Here is a 10,562-nt window from a genome sequence, read left to right on the forward strand (position 1 = left end):
TGGGTGTATTTTATTCATTTTTGGGTGGTTTCTGGTCATTTGGGGTGTATTTTGCTCATTTTTGGGTGGTTTCTGGTCATTTTGGGTGCATTTTATTCATTTTTGCGCGTATTTTGCTCATTTTTGGGTGGTTCCTGGTCATTTTGGGTGTATTTTGCTGATTTTTGGGTGTATTTTGCTCATTTTTGGGTGGTTTCTGGTCATTTTGGGTGCATTTTATTCATTTTTGGGTGGTTTCTGGTCATTTTGGGTGTATTTTATTCATTTTTGGGTGTATTTTGCTCATTTTTGGGTGGTTTCTGGTCATTTGGGTGTGTTTTATTCATTTTTGGGTGGTTCCTGGTCATTTTGGGTGTATTTTGCTCATTTTTGGGTGGTTTCTGGTCATTTTGGGTGTATTTTGCTCATTTCTGGGTGGTTTCCACTCATTTTTTGGCCTCTTTCCCCCGCCCAGCCCCGTGCCCCGCCATGGCCAGCAACGTCACCAACAAGACGGACCCGCGCTCGCTCAACTCGCGCGTCTTCATCGGCAACCTGAACACGCTGGTGGTGAAGAAGAGCGACGTGGAGGCCATCTTCTCCAAGTACGGCAAGATCGTCGGCTGCTCCGTGCACAAGGGCTTCGCCTTCGTGCAGTACGTCAACGAACGCAACGCCCGCGCCGCCGTGGCCGGCGAGGACGGACGCATGATCGCCGGCCAGGTGCTAGGTGAGGCGCCGCGGTCACTCGTGGTCACTCCTCGTGGTCAGTTGTGGTCACTTTGGGTGGGTTCTGTCAGGTGTTATGGGGTCTCTGATGGTCAAACTTGAGGAATCTTGGGTCGTTTCTGACCACTGATGGTCAGCAAGGTGGTCAGCGAGGTGGCCATGGTCACTCATGGTCACTCATGGTCAGTTATGGTCACTTTGGGTGGGTTCTGTCAAGGTGTTATGGGGTCTCTGATGGTCACAGGAGAGAATCCCCAGCTCACCTGTGATCTCGGATGGTCACACAGGTGGTCAGCGAGGTGGCCATGGTCACTCGTGGTCAGTTATGGTCAGTTATGGTCACTTTGGGTGGGTTCTGTCAGGTGTTATGGGGTCTCTGAGGGTCAAACGTGAGGAATCTTGGGTCAGTTCTGACCAGTGATGGTCACACAGGTGGTCAGCGAGGTGGCCGTGGTCACTCGTGGTCAGTTATGGTCACTTTGGGTGGGTTCTGTCAGGTGTTATGGGGTCTCTGATGGTCAAACGTGAGGAATCTTGGGTCGTTTCTGACCACTGATGGTCAGCGAGGTGGTCAGCGAGGTGGCCACGGTCACTCATGGTCAGTTAGGGTCACTTTGGGTGGGGTTCTGTCAGGTGTTATGGGGTCTCTGATGGTCAGAGGAGAGAATCCCCAGCTCACCTGTGATCTCGGATGGTCACACAGGTGGTCAGCGAGGTGGCCATGGTCACTCGTGGTCACTCATGGTCAGTTATGGTCACTTTGGGTGGGTTCTGTCAGGTGTTATGGGGTCTCTGATGGTCAAACGTGAGGAATCTTGGGTCGTTTCTGACCACTGATGGTCACACGGGTGGTCAGCGAGGTGGCCGTGGTCACTCATGGTCAGTTATGGTCACTTTGGGTGGGTTCTCTCAGGTGTTATGGGGTCTCTGATGGTCAAACGTGAGGGATCTTGGGTCGTTTCTGACCAGTGATGGTCAGCAAGGTGGTCAGCGAGGTGGCCATGGTCACTCGTGGTCAGTTATGGTCAGTTATGGTCACTTTGGGTGGGTTCTGTCAGGTGTTATGGGGTTTCTGATGGTCAGACAGGAGAATCCTCACCTCGTGTCTCACCTGTGATGGTCACACGGGTGGTCAGCGAGGTGGCCGTGGTCACTCGTGGTCAGTTATGGTCACTTTGGGTGGGTTCTGTCAGGTGTTATGGGGTCTCTGAGGGTCAGACAGGAGAATCCTCACCTCGTTTCTCACCTGTGGTGGTCACACAGGTGGTCAGTGAGGTGGCCGTGGTCACTCGTGGTCACTCATGGTCACTCATGGTCAGTTATGGTCACTTTGGGTGGGTTCTGTCAGGTGTTATGGGGTCTCTGATGGTCAAACAGGAGGAGCCCCATGGTTACATGGACCACTGATGGTCACACAGGTGGTCAGCGAGGTGGCCATGGTCACTCGTGGTCATTCATGGTCATTCTGGTCACTCATTTTGGGTGGTTTTGGAGCCGTTATGGACTCAGGTGGTCAGTGGTGTGACCGTGGTCACTCGTGGTCACTCTGGTCACTCATTTTGGTGGTGGTTTTGGAGCTGTTATGGACCCAGGTGGTCATTAGGGTGGCCGTGGTCACTCGTGGTCACTCTGGTCACTCATTTTGGGTGGTTTTGGAGCTGTCAGGTGGTCACTCTGTGGTCACTGGTCACTCCTGGTGGTCACTCGTGGTCATTCTGGGGGAGGGGTCAGTGCTGGTCACTCCTGAGGTCACTTTGGGGTCAGTTTTGGGGTCACTTTGGGGTCATTTCCGGTCATTTTGGGCTCTTTTTGAGCCATTTCCGGGTCTTCTCTCCCCATTTTTGGAGCCTGCTGGGGTGAACCTCTCCCCAAAACTGCCCCAAAACTCCCAAACTGCCCCAAATCTGCCCCAAACTGCCCCAAACCAGCCCCAAACTGCCCCAAATCCCCCCAAAGTTCCCCAAACCCCCCCAAACCGTCCCCAAAGTGCCCCAAATCCCCCCAAACTGCCCCAAATCCCCCCAAACCTACCCCAAAGTGCCCCAAACCAGCCCAAAATCCCCCTTAATGGTCCCCAAACTGCCCCAAATCCCCTGAAACCTGCCCCAAACCCCCCCAAATCCCCCCGAACTGGCCCCAAATCCCCCCAAACCAGCCCCAAAGTTCTCCAAATCCCCCCAAATCTGCCCTAACCTGCCCCAAATCCGCCCAGACTGCCCCAAACCGGCCCCAAACTGCCCCAAACCAGCCCCAAACTGCCCCAAATCCCCCCAAAGTGCCCCAAATCCCCCCGAACTGGCCCCAAAGTGCCCCAAATGCCCCCGAAGTTCCCCAAACCCCCCCAAACCAGCCCCAAACTGCCCCAAATCCCCCTGAATCAGCCCCAAAGTACCCCCAATCCCCCCAAAGAACCCCAGATCTCCCTGAACTGGCCCCAAATCCCCCCAAACTGCCCCAAATCCCCCCAAATCTGCCCCAACCTGCCCCAAACCTGCCCCAAAGTGCCCCAAATCCCCCCAAACTGCCCCAAAGTGCCCCAAATCTGCCCCAAACTGCCCCAAATCCCCCTGAACTGGCCCCAAATCCCCCCAAATCTGCCCCAAATCTGCCCCAAACTGCCTCAAAGTACTCCCAAACCTGCCCATAACTGCCCCAAATCCCCCTGAACTGGCCCCAAATCCCCCCAAAGTGCCCCAAAGCCCCCCAAACCAGCCCCAAATCCCCCTAAACTGCCCCAAAACCCCCCAAACCAGCCCCAAATCCCCCCAAACCTGCCCCAAATCCCCCCAATCCAGCCCCAAAGTGCCCCAAATCCCCCCAAATCTGCCCCAACCCACCCCAAACCTGCCCCAAAGTGCCCCAAATCCCCCCGAGTTGGCCCCAAAGTGCCCCCAAACCTGCCCCAAATCCCCCCAAACCAGCCCCAAACCTGCCCCAAATCTCCCCAAACCAGCCTCAAACTGCCCCAAATCCCCCCAAATCTGCCCCAAATCCCCCCAAATCTGCCCCAAACTGCCCCAAATCCCCCCAAACTGCCCCAAATCCCCCCAAACCTGCCCCAAATCCCCCCAAACCCCCCCAAATCCCCCCGCGCCCCCCCACATCCCCCCTGTGCCCCCGCAGACATCAACCTGGCGGCCGAGCCGAAGGTGAACCGGGGCAAGGCGGGGGTGAAGCGCTCGGCGGCCGAGATGTACGGGTCAGTACCCGCCCCCCCGTCACCGTCCCCCCTCGTCAGGTGGGGACCCTGGGGGGCTCCGCAACGCACGGGGGGGCCGCGCTGTCGGGGGCCCCGGGGGCCGTGCCGGGGCCTGCAGGGGTTTTTGGGTGGGGCTCAGGGGGGGGGCTCAGAGGGGAAGTTTGGGGGTTCTCTGGAGGTTTGGGACGGGTTTTGGGGGGATGCCGGCGGGGTTTGGGGTGTCCCAGGGGATTTTTGGGGTGTCCCGGGGGATTTTTGGGGTGTCCCGGGGGATTTCTGGGGGTTTTTGGGAGGGTTTGGGGTGTCCCAGGGGATTTTTGGGGTGTCCCAGGGGATTTTTGGGGTGTCCCAGGGGATTTTTAGGGGGATTTTGGAGTGTCCCAGGGGATTTTTGGGAAGCCCAGGGGGATTTCTGGGGGATTTTGGGAGGGTTTCGGGTGTACCAGGGGATTTTGGGATGGCTTGGGGTGTCCCAGGGGATTTTTGGGGTGTCCCAGGGGATTTTTGGGGGGTTTAGGGTGTCCCAGATGGTTTTTGGGGAATCCTAGTGGTTTTGGGGGGAAGGTTGGGGTATCCCAGCGGATTTTTGGGGAACCCCAGGGGATTTCTGGGGGGTTTTGGGAGGGTTTAGGGTGTCCCAGGGCATTTTGGGGTGTCCCAGGGGATTTTAGGGGGATTTTGGGAGGGTTTGGTGTGTCCCAGGGGATTTTTGGGGTGTCCCGGGGGATTTGGGGGGATTTTGGGAGGGCTTGGGGTATCCCAGCAGATTTTGGGGGGATTTTGGGAGGGTTTGGGGTGTCCCAGCGGATTTTTGGGGGGATTTTGGGGTGTCCCAGGGGATTTTTGGGGAATCCCAGGGGGTTTTGGGGGGATTTGGGGTGTCCCAAGAGGTTTTTGGGGATCCCGGGGGGGGAAATTTGGGGATTCCGGGGGGGTGGGGGGGTTTTGGGGATTCTGAGGGGGTCCCAGGGGACTTTTGGGAACCCCAGGGGGATTTGGGAGGATTTTGGGGTGTCTCAGGGGGAATTTGGGGGGGTTTTGGGGGTGTCCCAGGGGGTCTCTGGGAACCCCAGGAGGATTTGGGGGGGGTTTTGGGATTCTCGGGGTTTTTGGGGGTGTCCCAGGGGACTTTTGGGGATCGCCAGGAGGTTTTGGGGGGGTTTTGGGGTGTCCCGGGGGGGTTTCAGAATTCTCGGGGTTTTTGGGGGTGTCCCAGGGCATTTTGGGGAGCCCCAGGGGGTTTTTGGGGGGGGTCTCGGGGCGTTTTTGGACCTGACTTCCCCCCCCGCCCCCGCAGGTCATCGTTTGACCTGGACTACGACTTCCAGCGGGATTACTATGACCGGTACCAGTATAAACCAGTGCCGAGCGGGTTAGGGACCCCGCCCCCCCCGCCCCCGCCCCCCCGCCCCGCGCCCCGCCCCCGGCGGCGCCGGCGGTCAGCCCCAGTGCGCTCCCCCCCGCCCGCAGGATGTACAGCTACCCCGCCCGCGTGCCGCCCCCGCCCCCCATCGCCCGCGCCGTGGTGCCCTCCAAGCGCCAGCGCGTCTCCGGCAACACCTCCCGGCGCGGCAAGAGCTTCAACAGCAAGTCCGGCCAGCGCGGCTCCTCCTCCAAGTCCGGAAAACGTGAGCGGGGGCGGGGACACGGGGGGAGGGGGGCGGGGCGGTGAGTAATCCAATATGGCTGCCCCAGGGAGTCATTCAATATGGCTGCGCCCGTGGCGCAATCAATATGGGTGGTGCAGTCCAATATGGCGGCACCCAATCCAATATGGCTGCTGCCGTAGCTCAATCCGTGCCCCAATCCAACATGGCCACCTCCATGTTCCAAATCCAATATGGCCACCCCCATGTCCCAATCCAACATGGCTGCCCCCATGTGCCAATCTCACATGGCCGACCCCCTTGTGCCAGTCCAACATGGCTGCCCCCATGTCCCAATCCAACATGGCTGCCCCCATGTCCCAATCCAACATGGCTGCCCCCATGTCCCAATCCATCATGGCCGCCCCATGTCCAAAATGGCCGCCCCATGTGTTGCAATCCATCATGGCCGCCCCCATGTCCCAATCCAACATGGCCACCCCCATGTCCCAATCCAACATGGCCGCCCCCGTGTCCCAATTCAACATGGCTGCCCCCATGTCCCAATCCAACATGGCCGCCCCCATGCCCAATATGGCCACCCCATGTCCAATATGGCTGCCCCCGTGTCCCAATCCAACATGGCCACCTCCATGTTCCAATCCAACATGGCCGCCCCCACGTCCATCATGGCGGTCGCGCGTCCCTAAGGGGTTTCCGGGGTTGCAGTGAAGGGCAACGACCTGCAGAGCATCAAGAAGGAGCTGGGGCAGATCAAGGCCCCCAATCCAATATGGCTGCCCCCATGTCCCAATCCATCATGGCCGCCCCCATGTCCAATAAGGGTGCCGCCATGTCCAACATGGCCGCCCCCATGATGGTTTTTGGGGTTGCAGTGAAGGGGGACGACCTGCAGAGCATCAAGAAGGAGCTGGGGCAGATCAAGGCCAAGGTGGACGCGCTGCTGGAGAGCCTCGAGCGGCTGGAGCGCGAGCAGAGTGAGACACGGCGCCCCGAAACCGGGCTGGGCACCCCGAAACGGGCGTGGGGACCCCACTGGGGATGGGGACCCTGAAACGGGGATGGGGACCCCGAACTGGGGTGTGGGGACCTCAAAACTGGGGCGTCGGGACCCCGAAACTGGGATAGGACCCCAAACTGGGGATGGGGACCCCAAACTGGCGGGTGGGGACCTCAAAATTGGGGCAGGACACCAAAACTGGGGGGTGGGGACCCCAAACCGGGGCGTGGGGACCCCCAAACCAGGGCAGAATGCCAAAACTGGGGGGTGGGGACCCCAAAACCGGAGATGGGGACCCCAAAACTTGGGAACAGGGACCCCAAACAGGGGCTGGGGACCCCAGACCAGGGCAGGATCCCAAACCGGGGCACAGGGACCCCAAACGGGATGGGGACCCCAAACCGGGGGGTGGGGACCCAAAAACTGGGGAATGGGGACCCTGAAACTGGGGCTGGGGACCCCGAAACCGGGGGACAGGGACCCCAAAACCGGGGCAGGACCCCAAACCGGGGATGGGGACCCCAAACGGGGATGGGGACCCAATCTGGGGCTGGGGACCCCATAACTGGGGCAGGACCCCATAACCGGGGGATGGGGACCCCGAAACTGGGATGGGGACCCCAAACTGGGGGGTGGGGACCTCAAAACTGGGGCAGAACGCCAAAACTGGGGGGTGGGGACCCCAAACCAGGGCTGGGGACCCCAAATTAGGGTGGGGACCCCAAACTGGGGTGGGGATAACAAACCAGGGCGTGGGGACCCCTAAAAGTCAGGGGGACAAGAAATCCCAAAGTTCAAGGGACAGGAACCCCAAGATCCCCGAAATTTCCCTGAAAGCCCCATTTTTCCAAAACCACGTGGTTTTTTTCCCCAATCCCCCGCATTTCCTCCCCGTTTTTCCCAATTCCTCGCATTTTCTCCCCATTTTTCCCAATTCTCTGCGTTTTCATCCCAATCCCCTGTATTTTTCCCCCCTTTTTTCCCAATCCCGCGTGTTTTCACCCCAATCCCCCGCGTTTCCTCCCTGTTTTCTCTAATCCCCTCTATTTTCTCCCTGTTTTTCCCAATCCCCCACGTTTTCACCCCAACCCCCCACGTTTTCTCCCCGTTTTCCCCAATCCCCCGCGTTTTCACCCCGTTTCTCGCAATTTCCCGCGTTCTCGCCCCGGTTTTCCCAATCCCCTGTATTTTCTCCCCGTTTCCTCCCGTTTTTTTCCCAATTCCCCGCATTTTTCCCAATCCCCTGCGTTTTCACCCCAATTCCCTGTATTTCCTCCCCGTTGTCCCCAATCCCCCGCGTTTTCTCCCCGTTTTTCCCAATCCCCTGTGTTTTCACCCTAATCCCCTGTATTTTCCCCCCGGTTTTTCCCAATTTCACTTGTTTTCACCCCAATCCCCCACGTTTCCCCCCCATTTTCCCCCCGTTTTTCCCAATTCCCCGCGTTTTCACCCCAATTCCCCTCATTTTCTCCCGGTTTCCTCCCGGTTTTTCCCAATCCCCCACATTTCCTCCCCATTTTTCCCAATTCCCCGCGTTCTCGCCCCGTTTCCTCCCCGTTTTCCCCAATCCCCTGTATTTTCCCCCCGTTTCTCCCAATCCCCCGCGTTTTCCCCCCATTTCCCCCCGGTTTTTTCCCAATCCCCCGCGTTTTCACCCCAATCCCCCGCGTTTTCCCCCCATTTCCCCCTGGTTTTTCCCAATCCCCCGCGTTTTCCCCCCATTTCCCCCCGTTTTTTCCCAATCCCCCGCGTTTTCACCCCAATCCCCCCCGTTTTCCCCCCATTTCCCCCGGTTTTTCCCAATCCCCCGCGTTTTCCCCCCATATTTCCCCCGGTTTTTCCCAATTCCCCCCGTTTTCACCCCAATCCCCCCCGTTTTCCCCCCATTTCCCCCCGTTTTTTCCCAATCCCCCGCGTTTTCCCCCCATTTTCCCCCCGTTTTTCCCAATCCCCCGCGTTTTCACCCCAATCCCGCGTTCTCCCCCCATTCCAGAGGCCAAGAGCGACAAGGCCGAGGAGGAGCAGGGCGGCTCGGGCTCCAAGAAGGACGAGGCCGGCGGCGCCAAGGCCGAGGGCGGCCACGAGGACTCGGCCGAGGAGGGCGACCTGCTGGACGACGACGAGGCCGAGGAGCGGGGCGACGAGCAGGTGCGACCAGTACAGACCAGTACAGACCAGTATAGACCAGTACAGACCAGTACAGACCAGTATAGACCAGTATAGACCAGTACAGAGCAGTATAGACCAGTATAAACCAGTATAGACCAGTACAGAGCAGGGCTGCCCCTGTCCCTGCTGGACGACGACGAGGCCGAGGAGCGGGGCGACGAGCAGGTGGGACCAGTACAGACCAGTACAGACCAGTACAGACCAGTATAGACCAGTACAGACCAGTACAGACCAGTACAGAGCAGGGCAGCCCCTGTCCCTGCTGGACGACGACGAGGCCGAGGAGCGGGGCGACGAGCAGGTGGGACCAGTACAGACCAGTACAGACCAGTTAGAACCGGTATAAACCAGTATAGACCAGTACAGACCAGTACAGACCAGTACAAACCAGTATAGACCAGTACAGACCAGTACAGACCAGTATAGACCAGTATAGACCAGTACAGAGCAGGGCTGCCCCTGTCCCTGCTGGACGACGACGAGGCCGAGGAGCGGGGCGACGAGCAGGTGGGACCAGTACAGACCAGTATAAACCAGTTAGAACCGGTATAGACCAGTATAGAGCAGTACAGACCAGTACAGACCAGTATAGACCAGTACAGACCAGTACAGACCAGTACAGACCAGTATAGACCAGTATAGACCAGTACAGACCAGTATAAACCAGTATAAACCAGTATAGAGCAGTATAAACCAGTATAGACCAGTATAGACCAGTACAGACCAGTATAGACCAGTACAGACCAGTATAAACCACTATAGACCAGTATGGAACAGGGCCCCCCAGTACAGACCAGCGACTCCCAGTGCCCTCCCAGTGCTCCCCAGTACAGACCAGTCACCCCCAGTACAGACCAGGGACCAGAGCCTCCCCCCAGTGCCCTCCCAGTGCCCCCCAGTGCCCCCCAGTGCCATCCCAGTGCCCCCCAGTACAGACCAGTGCCCCCCAGTGCCCTCCCAGTACAGACCAGTGCCCCCCCCAGTGCCCCCACCCCTCTCCCAGTCCCTCCCAGTGCAGGCGGGGGGGCGTGGCCAAGCGCGGGGGAAGGGAGGGGCATCCCCGCCCCACCCCTCCCCCCGCTGAGGCCCCGCCCCCTTTCCCCTCCCCCCACAGCTGGAGTCGCTGAAGGGGGACGAGAAGGAGGCGGAGGAGGGGGAGGACGACCGGGACAGCGCCAACGGCGAGGACGAGCCCTGAGCCCCGCCCCCCGCCGGCCCCGCCCCCGCCCGGCCCCGCCCCCCGCCCCACTCGTGCTGTCGTGGCCCCTCCCCCGCACCGCCCCCCCGTAGTCGGGTCCCCGCCCCCTTTTTTGTCTCTCCCGTGCCCCGCCCCCTCCTCTTCCCTTCACATGGCCCCGCCCCCACCTCCTCTGGCCCCGCCCCTCCCCCCTCCCCCACTCGGTTAATTTTGATACCTCGAGACGACGATTAAAGGACGGACGTTTGTACGCGCGGCTGGCGGGGGAGGGGCGCCGGGGGGAGGGGCGGGACACGCCCAGCACGGGTGGGACACGCCCCGGCCAAGATGGCGGCGCCCGTGTGTCCCAATCCAAGATGGCCGCCCTCGTGCACCAATCCAAGATGGCCGCCCCCATGTGCCCCAGTCCAAGATGGCGGCCCTCCATACACCAGCCCAAGATGGCAGCTCCCAAGATGGCTGCTTAAGATGGCCACCCCCATGTGCCCCAATACAAGATGGCCGCCCTCGTGCACCAATCCAAGATGGCCGCCCCCGTGTGCCCCAATCCAAGATGGCTGCCCAAGATGGCAGCCCCTGTGTGCCCCAATCCAATATGGCCACCCCCATGTGCCCCCATCCAAGATGGCTGCCCACATGTGCCCCAATCCAATATGGCCGCCCAAGATGGCCGCCCATCGT

At 59.6% G+C, this 10,562-nt stretch overlaps 1 protein-coding gene across 4 annotated transcripts; it reads left to right on the plus strand.

Annotated features, from left to right (window-relative positions):
* The first annotated feature begins 417 nt into the window (after nucleotides 1-417).
* Nucleotides 418-10,131, plus strand: HNRNPC (heterogeneous nuclear ribonucleoprotein C). 4 transcript variants are annotated; one of them, XM_038126627.1, is made up of 7 exons: nucleotides 418-709; nucleotides 3,832-3,946; nucleotides 5,205-5,279; nucleotides 5,378-5,535; nucleotides 6,390-6,491; nucleotides 8,508-8,662; nucleotides 9,798-10,131. In XM_038126627.1, exons 1-7 carry the CDS (start codon nucleotides 469-471, stop codon nucleotides 9,879-9,881), a joined length of 930 nt encoding a protein of 309 aa, XP_037982555.1. In that variant the 5' UTR covers nucleotides 418-468; the 3' UTR covers nucleotides 9,882-10,131. The 4 variants fall into 4 exon arrangements, with proteins under 4 accessions (XP_037982555.1, XP_037982556.1, XP_037982557.1 ...); XM_038126628.1 differs by having other exon boundaries at nucleotides 419-709; nucleotides 5,205-5,252; XM_038126629.1 differs by having other exon boundaries at nucleotides 419-709; nucleotides 3,832-3,907.
* The last annotated feature ends 431 nt before the right edge of the window (nucleotides 10,132-10,562 follow it).

This window comes from Motacilla alba, unplaced genomic scaffold, assembly GCF_015832195.1.
Source record: "Motacilla alba alba isolate MOTALB_02 unplaced genomic scaffold, Motacilla_alba_V1.0_pri HiC_scaffold_35, whole genome shotgun sequence".
NCBI lineage: Eukaryota > Metazoa > Chordata > Aves > Passeriformes > Motacillidae > Motacilla > Motacilla alba.

Bases quoted from the DNA above. Each gene is read 5' to 3' on its own strand.
- HNRNPC (XM_038126627.1), top strand. From the start codon at position 469: ATGGCCAGCAACGTCACCAACAAGACGGACCCGCGCTCGCTCAACTCG. The intron at 5,280-5,377 runs GTTAGGGACCCC...CCCCGCCCGCAG, and splicing joins TATAAACCAGTGCCGAGCGG to GATGTACAGCTACCCCGCCC. The intron at 5,536-6,389 runs GTGAGCGGGGGC...TTGGGGTTGCAG, and splicing joins CTCCTCCAAGTCCGGAAAAC to TGAAGGGGGACGACCTGCAG.